Source organism: Dermatophagoides farinae, chromosome 1 (genome assembly GCF_024713945.1).
Source record: "Dermatophagoides farinae isolate YC_2012a chromosome 1, ASM2471394v1, whole genome shotgun sequence".
Classification (NCBI taxonomy): Eukaryota; Metazoa; Arthropoda; class Arachnida; order Sarcoptiformes; family Pyroglyphidae; genus Dermatophagoides; species Dermatophagoides farinae.
This window is the reverse complement of record NC_134677.1, coordinates 6,210,143-6,230,376: the sequence shown is the minus strand read 5'-3', so window position 1 is coordinate 6,230,376 and position 20,234 is coordinate 6,210,143. Positions and strand designations below refer to the sequence as shown.

Below are 20,234 nucleotides of genomic sequence, written 5' to 3'. Positions count from 1 at the left end.
TGTAAAATAATACAATACAACTTTTTGATCGTTTCTGATTCAATTCAATTCAATTCAAGTTAGTTGCCTTTTTTCCTTCGTACATTCATTCTATATATACATGATATTGGTTTTAGGACGATTGAACAATCCGATAAGGCTTCTTCTAAATTTGGAATTGAAAAGAATCTCGAATTTACTTCGTATTTGTTTTGAATCATACACAAAGACTATGATGATGACAAAAACAAAGTTCCAACCTCTGACAAATAGAAAACAATTGAGAAAAAAGTATATGAAGAAACGTAGAATTCTTTGATTAGAATCAACAAAGAATCTACAAATACACACATATACATTTGGACATATATTGATGAACATAAATTAGAAATTGGAATTGTATCGTGTTTTTCCTCTTTTATTCATTTTTTCATTAATCATCAATCGGTTTGTTACTCTGGAGAATCTACGTAAACTTTTTTTCTTATATTAGTGATTGATTAATTTATTATAAGATATTGATGTTATAACATTGTTTGATATACATTCTTATTTCTTTTTTTTTTATCAGTTAAATATTAAGATACTGACCAGTTGTTTGTGAATCAATTCAAATGTAATAATCTTGTATTTTTTTTTCATTTATTATATAGGTACGGAAAAGTACAGAGTGTGCGAATCTTTCCCAAATCAAATTCTACATCCGGATCGTTAACTACGGAAAGCAGCAACAACAATAGTAATAATAATAATAATAATAATAATAGTAATGGCACAACGACGACAACAAATGGACCGAATTGTACTATTAATGGAAGTATGGTTTGTAATAGCGTCAGTGCCACTGTTGCATTCATTGATATAAAATCGGCAGCCAAAGCACATAGCTCAGAGAATAAGATAGAAGAACGTACTCTTAAAACGGATTATTATGAGCCACATAGGCATATCCATCAACACCATAATAATGATCATTTGTCATCAAAATCGTTACATAGTGGAACGATTACGACTATCAACACGAATAGTAGTACCAATAATGCTTCAACGGTCATCAATGCTGCCTCATCATCCACATCTTCCTCTTCGGGTTCAGCGGCAGTTTCGTCTACATCATCATTATCATTATCGACAGCCGTAGCGGCATCATCGTCGTCGACTGTCGCACCAGCATCTTCATCCACATCATCATGTTCGTCATCTTCGAACAACAACAACAACAACAACACTACCGGACCGTCAATATTATCGTCAACGGCAACGAACGTATCGCATCAAACAGCTGCTGCAACATCATCGGGCACTGTTAGTAGTACGACATCGGCAACATCTTCCGCAACATCTGCTGTCGCTGCCGCATCTTCATCTTCCACCTCTTCCTCATCAATATCAGCCACCACACCATTGTCTTCGAATGCTTCACTATATGGAAGGCATACGCCAAGCAGGTAAGATATCATTTTTCAATCACACTCATTTATAAAAACAACACATAAACTATCTTGAGTATTTATATCGTTTCATTCATTGAATTGAATACTTGATTATTTATAAAATTTAAGAATATAATTATCATCATGTTTAGATTCTTTTTTCATGCATTAAAAAAATATCTCTATAAATTATACAAGTCATCTGCACGTTGTTGACCGTTGAAATACATAAATTCACACATGCTTACAACTAATCATTTGGCTTGATTTTTCTTTTTGTTGAATCTATGACGACTACGATGCTGATGTTGGTCTTATTTCGTCGTAGACAATTTCATTCATAAAAGAGACAAATTGAACTAGTTAAATTTTTTTTTTAGACAATTAAATATCACAAACAACTTAATGAATAGGATGTCACTTTTTGTCGATAACAGAGAAAAAAGAGAACAACATTTACGCAACAATAATCTATACACTTTGTCATTTGTCGGTTCCATAAACTGCACACACACACACACACACGCAATTTTCATTTCTCTTCGTTATATTGGATCAGTTTTAGATTTTTTTCCACCGTTTTTCAAATTGGTCTTGCCATGTGCAAATATGGATTGTTGTTGTTTGTATTGAGTTCTTCTTTTATTTTTTATGTCTTCAAAAGAAAAAATTATTTGCTCTGTGTATAGTAAAAAAAAAGATCACTGAAAAACCAATCTTGTGAGAGTGAAATAATAATAGTACACATTCATACATATGCAAAAAATCTTTTAAATTTGGATATATAGAGAAACTCAATGAATTAAAGAAAAACTTTGAAGAGTTCAATGTTTTTCCTTCAGAAAAAAAACGTGCTGCAAGTTATGGACATTGTATAGAATGATTTTTTTTTTACAAAACTTAAAGAAATTCAAAATGAAATGGCGTCTATTTCTCTTTTGCTCTCTAACTTAGAATGAGGAAGCAGTCATCTCTGTAGATCTCTTAGTGTGTGCCTTATTCGCAAAATAACAGTGAGAGATTCGACTTGACCCAGATATTTTCCTCTCATCAACAACAATAACAACGACAGTAATAATAGTCAGTTACCGAAATGAATCCAAAAAAAAAAACGTTTAAGAATCCTTAAAATTTATTTTTCTCTTCATTGTGTCTAACAACTTACAACCTTACAAGAGTTATACTCTCATTGAAAATGAATTGAGTTAAATATATAAAAAGAGAGAGAGAGAAAGCAAACATAGATTCAAGAATGCCATTTGTTTTTGCTCTATGAAAACATTGGAACTTTTTTAGATTGCAAGGAAAAAAATGATGAGAGAACAATAACATATATATATGTTCCATAAACAGCAGCATAAACAACATTAATGATGACAAATTTAAATTTCACCTGCGTCCAGTTGCAATCTACGGATCATTTTTTTTCTCTCTATTTCGCAATGTAAAAAAAAACTCTTATAGCAAATGTGAATCCATTTGGAACGCAAACATAATAAGTGACGTGTGTGTGTGTGTGTGTGTGTTTTTCCTTGTATTTGCTACTTGTGGTCATTATCATTCATCGTAATGTTTTGTCGGTTTGACATTCAAAAAAAAAAAAAATACTCGAAAAAAAAATAAATGAATGATTTAAAACAATCTCTCATATCTTTGCAATATTTTAATTGTTTTGATTGTCATTGTTTGCTGTTTTTTTCGTTGTCTGTTTTTTCCTGAGCCAAAAATGCATTCATGAATCATTTCTTTCATTTTTTTCTGCTACTTGATGATAATGATTAGGAATGAATGAAGAATGGCATTGTTCCAGAATACCCTAACAATTTATTCTTCTGCTTTTTGATCAGATTTGATGATTGGCTGAAAGCTTCAACGAACATAAAAAAAATAGTCATTATGTTAGTGGTTTTTTCAGTTTATAATGAGTAAAAAAACATACACACAACACAAAAAAATACAAAAAAAAACGAAAATCAATTTCGATAACGACTGAAATGAATCATGTCGTAGAATGAATCAATAGAAATCACTCGTACAAGTAAGGGTGTTGGTACCCCTGCAACAACAAAAAAAAATTTCGTTAGTTCCGAATTTCAGTTTGGTTCGTTTTGTCTGATAATTGGTTCCATCAATAATAACAACCACAACACCAACTAAAAGCGGTCAAACATCTCTTCCGAACACACACACACACATACACACAATGATCCTCATGATTGGACTATCATCCAAAGAGAAAAAATGATTTAGTTTATGTTGAATATAAAATATATATCAAATATACTAAGACCACACCCTGTGGACCCTTTTTTCTTTTCTCTAATCAAACATAGATTAATTCAACGATTCAATTTGACTGCTTTGATGATAATAATAATAACAATAATAATAGGTGACAATCTAGTTGTTGTTGTAGAGAGATATTTTCGAATTTTTTTTGATAATCGGTCATATTCGATTTTTTTCCGGTTGAATATGATTGGCACTTGTTGTATTTTTATATATAGAAAAAATGATTTCTCACTCTTTACCTATTCTGATCTATCATACACATACGCGACTGTAAATATATGGGGGAACAGGAAAAAAAATGAGTACTGTTTTTTTCCAAAGAATTGTCAACCAAGAAGAAAATAAAAAACTTCGCCCACACTATAAATTTCAGAATAATTGGGCCGATGAACATGATGCAAGCCTAGAGTAATTCTTTTGTTGTTGTTGTTGTCATTGTTAAACGTTTCTAAAATCTCTTCCTGTGTTCTATTGTTATAATAACACCGAATCAAAAATAACGGAGAGAAAATTGAATTAAATTGTGTTGGTATATTTATAATAATAATGAAATTTTATATGGTCATAGAACTGAAGAATTATCAATTTTCATTCATTCATTTTACGGTTAAATATGGGTTCATATTTTCATTCAAAATGACAATTTAAATGAAAGCCATTCACACACCACACACACAGGAGCATAAATTGTTTTTTCTTGAAGATTGAAATTCTATTCTCTTTTTTCCTCGCGATTCTAAATTGTTTGGTTCCATTTTTTTCGGAATAACATTTCTTCTCCATATATATATTTGTGTGTGTGTTTGGTATATTCAGCCAGAAAAAAATTGCTTTTGGCGGGTAAATCACATGCACATGCATGTTATACAAAAATAAAAAAACTTATAGAATCAAGGCCATCACTTTTTTTAAGGGACCATAAAAAATAAACACACAAATGTTGTCTATGTCAGTCCATGTGTGTTTGGAATATGTTTAGCAACAACAATAACAAAAAGTCCCGTCGTTATTTTTTTTTTCTTCTTTTCCTTTCAGATGGTCTCGCATTTTCCAAGAATTATTTTTTTATATTATTAGTATATTGAAGGACAACAGATTCGAAAATCGTGTTCATATAGCCATAAACGTTTGTCCGTTTGTGTGTGTGTGTGTGTGTATTAGAGTATTAGAGAAAGTATATGGTCACATTATTAATGCCATACTATTCATTCGATCAAGAATATATACAACACTTAAATTAACGTATAGATCCTTTGGATACATATGTGCATGTGTTCTTTCATACGTTGTAAGTATATTCACACTGAGTAACAAGATTATTGAAACGTATATTCAACGATATATAACAGTATATACACAGTGTATGGACAAGTTAAACATGAGCCACAACAACAAAATCATCATTCGTAAAGATTAATACTCAATCCAATTTATAACGATAAACAAATTTTTTTTCGCTTCTTTATGCAATAAATATTCATGAAAACAGCATATGATTTCAAACCCTTTTTATTTTTTAACATAGTTGCAAATCATTTACTTTTCAAACTAATTTTCTTATTTTAAAATTTTTTCCAACATTTGAAAAGGTATAATTCAAATTCAACATTGTCTCACGAAACTAACAACATCAATAATAATAATAATACTTCAGTGCAAGCTTCATCGACTCATCATCATAGTTGTGTTGGTGGTGGTTCTGGTGGTGTTGCTTCAGGTGGTTCATCATCATCATCATCATCGGTCGGAGGTCATCAAAATTTTCCCGGTGTATCTTCTCCTCAAGATGATCGCTTGTCGATTGCATCATCGAATGATCGTGAAGATTTAAGGCAAACTACCACGGCAATCTGTGTTCGAAAATTATCTCATCGTTTAACTGGTTAGTGGAATTTATTATCATTTATGTTTTTGTCAATCATTATATAATGATCGAAATTTTTATATTTCCTTCTCTTTCCCAAATAAAGATTCGAATATTAAAGATAGTCTTTTTTACGAATTCAAAAGACATGGGAAAATTGTAAATACCTTTATTCGTGGTCAAGGTTTTGATCGTTTCGCTGTTGTTGTTTTTAGTAAGCCCGAAGAAGCTGAAAGAGCAGTAAAAGAATCAAACGTAAGTAGAAGAGTTACAATTATTATCATCATCATCCTTTTATTGCATTGATCTTAATTACTAATAATGATAATGATTATTTTTTTCTAGGACAAGCAATTTTTGGGCAGTAGAGTGGAGATAACGCTTTGTGATTACCCAGAAATAATCGATGATTGTAAATCGAATGATCCCGATCAAGATTATGAGAATTTTTGTCATCCACGAGCTACCCGAACCTTATTTGTTGGAAATCTTGATAAAGAAGTTACCGAAGACGACCTGTCCAGTCGATTCAGTCAATTCGGTCAAATACTTGTAAGTTTTCGAAAAAAATGAAATTTAAATTGATTATTATAATAGTAATATATAACAAATATATGTTCATGATTAATTTGTTTTTTTTTTGTTTTGCAACCAGGATATTGAAATAAAGAAACAAAATCAACCATATGCCTTTATAAGATATAGCGATATTCCATCAGTAGTGAAAGCAATTAGAAAATACGACAACGAATTCATGGGTTCAACAAGACTAAAACTTGGCTATGGAAAAAGTTTCCATTCCAGTTGTATATGTATCGGAAACTACAAGGAAATTTTCTGTGATCTGAAAGCCATAGAAAAGTATTTGAATAAATATGGCCAAGTGAAAAAAATGGTCCATGATCATGAACAAAAAACAGCGTTATGTTTTTTCGAAACCCGAGATGAAGCGAATAAAGCTGTGGATGATTTGAAAGCAAAAATGATCAACGGTAGAAGAGTAGAGGTTGAATTGGCCAGTCGTGATTTTCAAACATATTTTATGGAACATAAGATTGCAAAACCGAATGAAACCAATAGTCATGGTCGTAGTAGATCCGGATCATGGATGAGTGCCAATTCCGTTGATTATGACGAACGGTCATATGATCGTAACCGTAATACCTCTTTACATCATCACCACCAGTCGTCATCATCAAGGTCTTCATCTTCATCATTATGTCAAGTGAGATCCAATAATAATAGCGTCAGTTCCTCGTATTCATCGATGCGACAACGTTCACAATCTCCATCATCACCAACGGACAACTTGACACCATTCTCCAACTCATTCAATTCTCGTCATTCATCAATAACTCAGTCATCACTACACGGTGGTAGCACCAATCGAATATCATCTAAATATGAATATCATCACGATTCGTCCAATTCATGTAGATCATCGTCAAGACCATCATATAATCGATATGAATCGCCTGCAGATGATGTCGATGATGTTGACGATGAATCGCATCTCAGCTCAAGTTCGAAACGAGATTCTCGTTATTCATCATCTCGGTCTCATTATATGTCCGAAAATTTCCTATCAGACGCCAGTCCCAAAATTCGTCGTGATTCAAGTCCATATGGTTCATCATACAGCAATTCATCCAAATTGGATTCCGATGTTTTTCACCGGTCCAATCGTGGTTCAACTCAAAATGATGAAATCAAATCATCGTCACATGATGATGGTCACAGCAGCAGCTTAAGGCGAGCTGTTCATTCTTCATCAAAGATTTACAATAAAAATTGTCGGGATGTGTCACCTTCATCACATGTATCTCAATATCGGAAAACGGGCCTTAGTAGTAGTAGCAGCAGCAGTACGAGCAGCAACAGTCGAAGTCCAATCCGTGAAGCCAAGTCGAGTAGTCATTATCAAGAGCGAACTTCCAGCGTCAGTCCATCAACTAGTCCTAGAGCGAATCCTTATTCATCATCATCATCATATCACGAAAGTGATCGTCAAACACATTCATCTCTGAATGATGCCAATATTGATCATCAGTCACAGTCGTGGAGGAGAAAATCGACAGAAGATAATAATGGTTGTCATCGTGATCATCAGAATTCTATATCCACAACGGATCTTTTACAACGTGCTAGATCCGATTCAGTTTCAGATGTTAGTGATTCGAATTTCTCTTTACTCAATAACAGCTCTCATCGAGATCTAAGCCGTGATTATTTTCGTGATCGGTTCCGTGAATCACATCACAGGACGAATTCAATAACTTCTACGACGTTGGCATATCAGAATCGTAATGATTCAATCAAAAGAAAAACGATATATAGCTCACTTGGCGATTCGGTAGACGAAAATTCATCTGACCTTCCTGGTCACCTGGAAAGGAGAAAACGACTGTTAGCTTGTGTTGAGCAACCACCAGCAGCAGCAACAAACAGCTCATCCACCGTGACTGCCCCCACTAATAACAGTGTTTCATCAATTCACAGTTCTGGTTTATCTACATCTAATGCTGTGACCAATTCTTCGGTGACCAAGGCCAATGTTGAACAACGAATTACCTCATCTAAAAGTCTTGATTCATCAAGTGATTCAAAATTACATCCTCAGAAATCTCGTGAATCAACCAACTTGTTAGACAATTCGTCGACTGGCTTAACTGTGAAACGTCGGCCAAGTAATAGCAGTTTGTCCAACAATACAAATCAATTACCGAATTGTAATGATGCTGCTAATAACACTTCATTCAAAGATCTCAAACCAATTTTCGAACATTATTTGGCCGAAGGTAAACTTAGTGAGACACAGGCCAGTGCCGTCCTCACTCTGTTACAAGATCAATCAAAATCTCAAGTGAATCGAAATTTATTGAATTCAACATCATCATCATCGAGTTGTAATGTTGGCATTGGGCTTTCAACAAGCAGCCTAACGACGGCAAATTCAACAAAACCAAAGACCAAGGATGGTTGTCCAATTCAAGCATCGCTTAGAATCATCGATGTTACATCACCAATGGTCAATCATTCAATTGGTGATCGACGTCTCTCTGGTCACAATGCACGTTATAATAAAATCTCTCATCTAGTAACCAGAACCAATTGTGATACTGATCTCAATAATAAAAACTCAAAATCATCCGAAACATTGTCATCTCAGCAACGAACGATTACCAATTTGGAATTCGGTCCTAGTAGTCCATGGAATTTACCTTTGCCTGAATTTGCGATACCTCAGCAATTGAAATCGTCAACTGTAGGCAATGACCAATTTAAATCACATCAAATATCCACATCAATTGTGATCACAAGCTCAACGACGACCACAACGAGCACCAGTAGTACTACTACATCCTCAACATCATCATCGTTGTCAACAATAAATAGCAATTCAGCTAGTGGTACCAATCTAACCCACATTCCAAATTTGACCAACACGGCCCCAACGACAACGGCGATAACATCGACAAGTAGTACATCGCCCAAGAATGCAAGCATCATGAGTCCTTTGGGCAATCTTTCTCCTGTGCCAAAAAATCGATTTTCACGTGATAATCGTTTGTCTACTGAGACGAATAGCTTTGATTTCAATACTAAATCCAAGAGTTCGAATGATCTGGATGATGTTTCAGATTCTGATCTAGGAACGTTGATGATCGAAGACAAGATCAAAGCATTGGATGAAAAATACAATGCTTGGTCAGGTACGGCCAGTACAACTCCGACCATGAAAAGTGAAAAGACACCGACCATAGATTATAGTAAATATAATATAAAAAAGAAAAGCCAATCAACTTCATCATCGAATTCGAATAGCGCTTTACTTTCAAGCAATAGTAATTCGAATGAACACGAATCGACTGATATGATCAAGAATATCTTGTCAACGAAATCATCAGTCTTTGATCAAGACTCTAAACGACTTGAATATCTAAATGAAAAATATGAGCAAAAAGATGTGTCAACATTAGATTTAGATTCGATTGGTTCACATAAAATTCTATCATCATCTCGATCCAAATTTCCGAATAATCCGACATCTATTATTCCAAGTTCGCTTGTTTTGCCCACCGAAAAGATCATTCAAAGTATGTCGCTTGTTCCTTTGCCAACAACCTCGACCTCTTCATCATCCACACCTACGCTTATTGTTTCTTCCTCATCATCATCATCATTGTTTCATTCCTCACATCATAATCATCATTCATCATCTTCATCATCTACATCATCAACAAATGCAATTCCTACTTCGAGCAGCTCAATATCGCGTAAAATTTCCGAATCTTCGCGTACAAACCAAATCAAAAAAGATTATTTACTCGGCACTTCTACCTCACTTTCATCACCCACCACACCAGGTTCGGCACCAGTGAGATCATCATCATCGATGTTTCCACAATTCTCACGATCATCATCAATACCAACCAATAGTATGACACCGAACACACCTACTAACATGTCCTCAACATCAGCCAACAGCAGTCGACCATCAATGTTCCTTCTGAATTCGACGAATCGTAAAGATTCTTCTGCCACCTCAAATAATTCTAGTAATCATTCAGTGAATAGACCTACAAACGATGCAAAATATAAACTTGATTCCATATCCAAATCTATGTTATCTTCATCAAGTAGAAGCTTGGATGTAGGAGGTTTGTCCAACATTAATAACAAAACAACTTTATCTTCATTGACTAACAACAACAACAATTCTTGTAAACCGGATCATCAAGGCCAAGCCAAAAGAGATCATTCTCTCACAAAATCCTCCAGTGTACCGGATCAATCCTTGCATAACAACATGAAAACAAAGTATGAAATATCATCAAAGAATGATTTCTGTTATACAAACAGCAGCATTAACAATAATATCATCACCAACATCAATAAAAAAGAAATGGAACGGAAAATTTCAGAATTGTCGTCTGGTTCGCATAATAATAATAATAATAATGAAAGTAGTGGTGGTAGTGGTGCCAGTCATCATCATTCTTTAAAAGATCATATCAAATCACAAAAATCAAATCATTCGACTAAAGAACCATCAAAGGATGAACAGAGTGGCAAAAAACAACAACAACAAATGGAAAAAGATAAGACAAGTCGTGAATTAAAAAGCGAAATGTCAAGTCCACCTATTTCAAAAGAGAAGAATAGTAGCAAAAAAAGTAGCAATGCTGGTGAAATGATTTTATCGTCAAATAACAAAGATAAAGAGAAGATAAAAAAGAAAACTAAAGACAAGGAATATTCGAGCAATCATCATCAACAGAAAGACAACAACAAAGAACAGGCAAATCAAAAACAAACTGATCAACAAACTAACAAACAAAAATCTAGATTGTCTGAAAGAAGAGAATCGAATAAAGAAAAGATGAAGAATTTTCAAGAATCGTCTAATAACAAAGAGAAAAAGAAAGATAAACACAAAGAAAGCAAAGAGAAAAACAAAGAAAACAAGAACAAGTTGTTTGAATTGGATGATGAACCAATCTATTTTTCTATGTATGATAAAGTAAAAGCCCGTTCTAGTGCGAATCAAAGTTTAAAAGTGGCCAAGACCAGCAATGATCATCTTGATAATGTACGGCAAAAACTAAATCAGCTCAAAGATAAACGCCATAATCGCAACAAAGATGATGATCACCATAATAAGAATAGTAAAAGTTCTGAAGATTCGGATGAAGATTCTGATTCAAGTTTCGATCAAAATAATTTCAAGCAGAAAAAATTGATGAAAAAACGACGCGCCATTGTCAAATCTGATTCATCTTCCGATGAGGACGATGATGATGAAGAATCATTCTCACATGTATCAATATCTATGCATCATGGCAAAAAATCATCAAAAAAGTTATTGGTCAACGATGATGAGGATTCTGATTCCGAAGTGATGGAATCCTATCATAATAATGTCAAAGAGAATAAATCGAAGAAATCGATCAAAAGAGAACAAGTGAACAAATTTTTCACTGATGATTCTTCAGACACTTCTGCTACAGAAATGACCAAGTCATCATCATTCAAACAGAATAAAATGAACAAATCGACACGAACCAACAACAATAAAATGTCGGATGTTGATGAATCAAGTGAAGATGATTCATCAACATTGTGTAAGTTTACCAAAAAACGGAAGAAATTAAAAAAGGACAAAGACAAAGAAAAATTTGGCCTATCCAACAACAACAACAACAACAACAATAGTAAAGACAAACATGAAATGGTTGACAACCAAAACAAATTGAAAGATCATCATTCGAAATACAATAAAAAGAACAAGATCCAAGAAAAGCAGTCATCCTTGTCGTCACATAAGGAAACATCATCGATCCAAGAGGGCAAAATTAAATCGACCAATGAAAAAGAGAAACGAACATTTGTTATCAAGAGCGATGATGATAGTGATTTTGTTCACCAGAAAATGATGAAATGTTTTTCCAATAACAGTAGCAGTAGCCAAAAGAAGAAGAAAAAGAAATCAAAATCGTCGTCGAAAGAGAAACGTCATTGTTCACCAATGAAAGATGGTTTTGCAAAGGATTCCAATCGAATTTCGACAATGAACAAACTAAAACATGAAATATTCAGTGATGATAATGAATCATCCGATGCATCCGCCATGACCATCAATACAAACAATAATAAAAAACAGCGAACAAGAAATCAATGGAAACTTACCGATTCGGAATCGGAAACAACCATGCATCAAATTTTCAAATCCTGTAAAGAATACAAAGACGAAACAAGAGATGCTCGTATGATGATGAACAGTGTGAACAAATCATCTTGCAAAATGGATAAACAACAAGTCAACAAACAGTCCATCAAACAAGAAATGATGGCGGCAATGATGATGGAAAATAGCAAAATGAAAGATGATCGTTTTTCAAAGAATAACAAAATCAGCAACAAAAGTTCGTTTTCGATGATGAGCGAGAATCAAAAAATCAGTAAATACGAAGATTCGAATTGTGATTCAATGAAAGAAAATGTGAACAAAAAGAAAAAGAAATCCAGTAAAAACAAAGACAAGGAAAAGGTTCGCAAAGATTCAGCCAGTAATGATAGCAGCGATAAGACCAGCAATCATTCATCATATGATCAACGTCATCCCTGTAAATCATCTATTCATTTTAATGAATTGAATCTATTTCGTCACATGTCATCACCACCATCATCAAACCAAGATGTTAATTTATGTCATAGTGGTAGTAATTTATTGGATCCATCTAAATCATCCATTTTAATTGCATCTCCACCGCCTAAAACTCCCGAAATTTCAAGCCCTAGATCATCGCCATCACATTACGTGGAGAATATTATAATTTCCCATGTTGATGATGAAAGTTCTTATATTGATAGTAAAATCGATGAAGATCTCATCAACGAAAGTCAAACAATATTGCGACATTGTAACGAGAATTCATCATCAGATTCTTGTCTATCCGATTCATTGGTACATGATTCAGTGAGTCCTGTCGCATCTCATACGAATGAATTCAACATCATGTTATCGGTACAAACGTCGTCGTTGGGACAATTGGTGAAACCGGTTGAAATCATTTGCAATGATTCCTATCCAACCAAATCACCAAGCCCATTTGAACAAAAACATCATAGTTATGAAGACGAAGTGGCCATTCAATCGCTCAAATTACAAAAAGAATTGGAAACGGAAAATTCCAAGTGTGTGGACAGCAAAATTGACATCATGCATCATTCATTATCATTTCCACCTTTTGACACGACTACTAGCCATGATAAAACAAATATTGAAAAATTATCATTTCGCTCATCATCACCAGTATCTGCTAAATGTGATGATAATCAAATCACGACCATATTCAGTAATGCTGAAGCGGTGGAAAATATCAATAAAATTTCCATCAACGAAGATCAGAATAAATGTGCCACCGAATTCAATTCTGAGATTGAATGTCAGCGAAAAATCGAAGATGATCTTGCCGTGGCTGCATTGTTGCAAGATATGAATGATCCATGTGCTTTGGAAGAACCTAATATCGCTCAATCAGGCGAAATTGAAACAAACAATACTCATCATGAACTACCAATTCCAAGTTTTTTGAATATCATCTCTCCAAATAACAACGAATCAGTTGTTTTACAACAATTTGTCGATAATAGACCTGTTGTCATGGAAGTATCAGATTCTACCGGCACCATAACCACAACTGGAGATCATCAAACTGTTGTTACGGATGTTGTCGTCGTTGATGATCAAGAACTTGAAGCAGCTGTGCAGGAGATTGAATTTGTAGCACAGGATACTATCAAGAAAGAAGTAGTTGTCGTTAAACCTGATGGTGCACCTATCGTAATTCCACCAGTGACATTATCTGTTGAAACATGCGATGATGCTATCATGTTCAATGATGATGATGATAATGTTGAACACGAATTGGTCGTTGATGAAAATGTTCTAGATAAATCGTTGCAAGAAGATCTTCCCGATATGTCACCAACGGATATTCAGGAGCATGATATGAATGCTGAACCAGTGTCGAATGTGAATGAATTCATTTCATTCTCTACAGATCAAGTCAAAACAGCATATTTAAAATCTTCATCGTCGTCGATAATTGATGATCTTAATACCAACGAAAACACCATCACAATTGAGATTGAACAATGTTTAACAAATGTACCATCACAGGATTTGTTTTCCGAAACAATTTTTGCAAAAAGTTCATCAACCGTTGACGAAGAAAACATTGCTAAATCATCGCAGCAATCTGAGGAAAATCAAAAAACGATTCAATTAAGTATGCCAATATTGACTAGTATGGACAGCGACAATAAGGAGACAACAAAATTGGATATTTCAATGTCTCCACGTGGTCAACATCAGAATATTGAACAACAGCCAATTGACAAACCTTCAGATGAAGTTCAATTCAATAAAGATTCAATTTTCATGGACACTTCGAATGTAGAATCAGAGGTCAATCCTGAAGATGCTATCGATAAAATTGATGCAAGTCTCGATCAAAACATGGATGTTGAAAGAAAGCCATTTATTGGAAAAGAAGAGAATTTGTCATCCGGTAATGAAGATACTCCCATGATTAATGAATCCTGTCTGAACAAAAATAACAAACGTACATTTGACGAACTGGAAATTGATACTTCAAACGAAAATATATGCAGCAAACCTAAACGTGGAAGAAAGGCTAAGAATCGTAAAAATTCTGATTCATCGTTGCATTCTCCACGAAGTGAACAAGGACAAAATGAATCGACCCCATTGTCCACAACGTTAACTATTAATACGAATCTGTCTGTGACCAACGCAGCTTTGCTTTCACCAGCTTCTCAATCTCCTGTTGCCACATCCTATTCTTCGGATATATCACCAGGATCTCAAACGAAACGTAGTAAACAGCAACATACAACCGGCTATAATATCTTTAGTTCAGTTCGGAGAAGTGTACGTACCGCCGCTGTAGCTGCATCAGCCGTTAACAGTACAACATTGGAAGAACTTGAAGATACCGATTATTCAATGGATGAGCAGCCATCGAACAAAGAAGAACATGAAGATGATGCCAAGAATGGTGTCAAAAAACAATCAAAACGAGGCCGAAAGAAAAAGAATTTCGGTAATACCACCGCTGACGCATTGAACATCAAAACTGATGACAACAAGAAACCATTATTGACTGTCAGTAATACGAATACTAATCGTCCAAAATCTTCGATTAGTCCTTATGATGTGTTTGAATTTACTGATGATGAAGATCAAGGGCCATTAACTTTGGACCATATCAAACCTCCTCATTTTATGTTATCGATGGCAGAGGATAAACGTCATCAAAATGAAAATGCTGACAATACCTGTCCTACATTGACTGTTAAGCAAGAAAATACAAGTGAATTCCCCTTATCTCAACAATCTGGTACGCTTGTGTCAAGCGGTGCTATTTCAAAAGAATATGTTTCTGAAGTTAATCAAAGTGGTAAATTGGTTATTCGATTACAAGATTCGGCTATCGGTGGTCCGGAATGCAAATCAAATAAAGATGAGATCAAATCAGAAGAATGTTCTAATGCAGTTACCAGTAGTTTAGTTTCGGGTGAAAATAATAACAACAATGCTCAAACAATCAAAGGTGTAAGAAAATCTGCTAGGCTGATGTCTCAAGGTACCAAGATCAATACCGAAGATGAAGAAGTGACATTGAAGACTAACAAACTATCCAATGAAACTACGACCGAGAAAGGAGCATGTAAAAGAGTTACCCGTTCATATCGTAAAAGCGATGACGCTCAACATTCAACTAATGCTACTGGTAGCCAAGATTCTTCAGATGATCAAGATGGTATGTTATTTATTTATAATGATGAAAATTTATTAATCATTTTTTTCTAATAACATAGAATCCAAAGCAACGTTGCGTACCCATCGCATTACTAGATCTAGAGGTGGGTCATCTTCAACACAAGAACAAACTACCGATTTAGTGATTAAAAAGGATCCTGATGTTGGTTCAGCCGATGATGAATCGACTGTTCAAGAACCCTTAACAACATCATGTCAAGAATTATCACAGGATGAATCCAACACCGTTTCAACACCAATTTCTTTGGGAAATTCCGAGACATCTATTTCTCATCCTGTTACATCAACTATTGCCGAATCAACACCTGAATATCATCCATTAGTAATCAATGCACCCATCATTGAAAATAAAAAATCCGAATCAACAAGCGTTATCCAATCAACTGGCAACGTCGAAAAGATAATAACACCCGATATAACTGTCACAACTACAGCAACAACAACAACAATCATTGTTCCATTATCTACTCCATCGACATCAGCTAATATTTCTCCAGTGATAACTAATTCATCAACTGTGGTTGTTTCTAACTCACCATCTTCAGTTATCACTTCAACACCATCGCCTAATTATAATCTACAAGATATACCCAATATTTCCGATCGTATCCATCATTCGCCATATACTCCTGTAAAATTGAAAACTGGCAAAGGTCTAGTGTTTGATAATTTTAAAGCTCCTATTATCGTGTCTGGTAATGATAATAATCAACAACAGCAGCAGCAATCAAAAGTTACAGAATCGGTAACAAGCACTCCCAATGTTCAACCAGTGATGATTAAGCCTAAATATCAACATCCAGTGGGACAAGCAGCTGAAATTCGACCCAAATCTCCTATCAATGTTCCAACATCATCTTCGATTTCGGTGGTCATAAACGATCCAATTAAAAATGAGTGCCATATATTATCACCATCAGCAATAACTCCACCATCAATGGCTGATTCGATGAAGAATCTGAATATTCAAAGTAGCCAATCATCTCATACATCGGTTCCGATTATCAACAAAACTTTTACACAAAACAAATCCGTCCTTCAAGCGACTGGTAGCAATAATGCTCAAGTTCAAGATTTAAATCTTTCTTATCCTGGCAATTTATTGCCTTCTACCAGTCCACATCATCTGACATCAACAATCAGTTCCGATGTATTCAATATTCAATCTCAACAGCAAAAAGATTATCTTAGCTCATTACAAAAACATCAACAACAAATAATTCCTAACAACAATAACAATAGATCTACGAATCAGAAATCAGATTCGATTTCTGAATTTATGACCTCGTCATTGAATAATAACGATTTACCACCAAGTACACAGGCTACTAATCATCCTATGCCAAATCCAGCTTTTGCTGCATCCATGTCACAGATTAGACCTCCACCAGTATCCTCTGCCAATTTGTATGAATATGAAATGGCCATGCACAATCCATTAATTTGGTCCAGTTTTCCACAAGGAATCAGAGGCATACCTTTGACTGCCCATCGTTTCATATATCCTGGACCTGCGTTCCTCTCACAAGGTATCAATCCAGAACAAGTCGAACAACAAGCGCAACAAACAAAATCTAAACCGCAACAAAAAGAAGGATTGATTCGACCTCCATTCATTGAACATCCTGGCCAAGAACAACAGCCTTTCTCGTTTGACATGGCCAGTCTTGGTTCAACAGCTCAACGAAATTTTTCTATGAATCCCAATTTACGCCACTTTAGTCAGCTGATTCCTCCTCATGACTCGCCAACATATTTACAATATGGACTTAATGGTCAAGGTCGTAATTTTTCGATGCCATCGTTGAATTATGGTGGCGTACCAAATAACACAGAAATTTCAAAACAGTTACAATCTCAATCACCATCTCTTGAACAAAAACGACCATCTAGTAAACCATCGATAACTGTACAAGATACGGCAATATATCCATCCAATCAAAGACCTTTACCATCGCCAGCACATTCGCCAGCTTATCGTAAAGAAATGCCTCCGGAATTGAACGCTGAAATTCTCCGTAACCAAATTTCCAATCAATTTGGTTCGAGCAAAGAAACAGTTCGAAGTGCAAGTCCGCCATTGAATATGTCATATCAACGTGTAGCATCTCCAAATCTGCCACAACCACTTAGTAGACCATCTTCTGGGTGTTCCGTTGAACAGGCCACTTTGATGAACAAACGAACATCGAATGTTGAACCATCTCAAATAACGCCTCCACCAGTTACAAATTCGGCAACACCATCTCACATTGTACCGCAAAACAGCCCTAATTGTCCAAGCAACAGCAGCAACACTCCACAACATGTTATTCTGCAAAGACATCCAATGCTATGGCAAGGTTTATTGACACTTAAAAACGAACAGGCTGCTGTTCAGATGCATTATGTTTGCGGAAATCGAAACGTTGCCGTACAAGCACTTCCATTCCATGAAAGTAATTCTGCTTCATTGAGAATCACTCAGCGTATGCGATTTGAACCAAGTCAATTGCAATCCCTAGAGAATAAAATACAGGTAAAATACTTTATTAATTTTTTTTATTTGAATCTAATTCTTTCTTTTATTTCATTCAGTCCAAAGACGAATGCTGCATTTTATTGGCTCTGCCATGTGGTCGTGATCAGGTGGACGTATTAACACAAAGTAATAATCTACGAAAATATTTTATTACCTATTTACAAAGCAAATTGGCTGCCGGAATTGTTAATGATTCAGCTGTAAGTTATTGGCGATTATTTTAAGTGAATAGCCATCAATTATAGTTTTCTTTTCAATGTTTTCAGGGTTTCATCACACATATATTTCCACCATGCGACTTCTCTGAACAACATCTTGTACAGACAGCTCCGGATATGTTGCATCACTTGTCAGGAATCTCTCATCTAATGGTGGTCATTACAACGACAACCAATAGCACAAATCATGCTTGAACTGAATGCTAATGATCTCTTCTCGTAAAAAACCATCTCGTTATATTCGCGAAAATTTGGAATTACAACTTCGAAGTAGGAATCTCATCATAATTCACTCATTCTTTTCTATCCACATACATTCATTAATTTCATTTCATTTCATTCCATCTTCATCATCATCATCATTATCGTTATTGTCATGATGTCACTAAATAGTAGCAGATTGCTCTTCTCTGAACCTTGTCATTGTAAATTGAAAATAAGAGAAATCATTCTGTTACTTATTTCATTAATTGTGTATTATATTAAAAATACCCCTGTTTCTTTTCGTAAAAACGAGCAGATTGATTTTTCTTTCTCTTACATTCATTTCTCAAAATCATCCTTTTACATCATTGTTTGATCTGCGTAACACACATTCATAAAGCATCCATATAACACACATCCCCCCTAATAAAAAAGACAGATTAATCACACGAACACACATTCACATATAATTGCAATTGTAAGTTTTAAAGATTATTGGTGATTTCTAATTTGTTATTGAATAATGAAGATCACAATGATTCGATTTGTTACTTTTATTTGTCTTGTAAATAACTATTTCCTTGACGTTTATTCTTTGATGAAGCAAATCTTCTGCTAAACATTTCTTCTATCTCCAACAGTAAACACTTGAATAATTGATCACATCAAACAAAATTTTCTAATTCATTCACAAAAAAAAATATCAAATTCATTTCCAATGACAGATTTGTGGTTTTTTTTTTGATTATTTTCCGTTCAAATGTTTATCCTGGCGTTCAAATACGGACGTCCATCATTGTACCACGTTCTTCGATTACCACAAGTGTTTAAATTCATTGGCGACATCCTAAATTCATTTTATTATTGATTTGTTTGGCAATGATTATTCCCACTCCCATTATCTGTTCATCGTTTTCTGTATAAAAAACACAAATTGATATCCTTCCTCTGATGTTTGTTGTATATCGAAAAATTGTTCATTCTTAACAAAAATCACACAAACACCATCACAAATTCTGTATGTACGTATTCTTGTTTATTATTTTACTATTTCAATAAATATTCAGATTGTTTGATTTTTTAATTAAAACTTGTTGATTATTCAATTATTCTCGGTTTATCATAAACTAAGAGAAATCCTTTTTCTATCAATCATTGAATTCTTAATTTTTTTCCATAAAACGAGATTATGTTGCCATCTTTCAGTAAAAAAAGTTAATACAATATGACGGTTCGATAGCACAAAAGATGGCAGCATTTAATGTTTAGTGACGGCAAAGATTTTCGAAAATGAAATTATAATATAAAAAAAAGGTTAAATTCTCAAAAAAGTTGAAAATGAACATGTAAA

At 34.5% G+C, this 20,234-nt stretch overlaps 1 protein-coding gene across 1 annotated transcript in view; it reads left to right on the top strand.

Annotated features, from left to right (window-relative positions):
* The window catches only part of LOC124492872 (uncharacterized), a 36,638-nt gene extending 16,665 nt beyond the window's left edge, over window positions 1-19,973 (top strand). The window contains exons 2-9 of the mRNA XM_047055878.2: window positions 633-1,427; window positions 5,294-5,586; window positions 5,675-5,823; window positions 5,914-6,120; window positions 6,224-15,920; window positions 15,979-18,458; window positions 18,518-18,661; window positions 18,728-19,973. Coding sequence (XP_046911834.1) covers window positions 633-1,427; window positions 5,294-5,586; window positions 5,675-5,823; window positions 5,914-6,120; window positions 6,224-15,920; window positions 15,979-18,458; window positions 18,518-18,661; window positions 18,728-18,874 — 13,912 coding nt within the window. The 3' untranslated portion in view covers window positions 18,875-19,973. The remainder of the gene's footprint in view (window positions 1-632; window positions 1,428-5,293; window positions 5,587-5,674; window positions 5,824-5,913; window positions 6,121-6,223; window positions 15,921-15,978; window positions 18,459-18,517; window positions 18,662-18,727) is intronic.
* The last annotated feature ends 261 nt before the right edge of the window (window positions 19,974-20,234 follow it).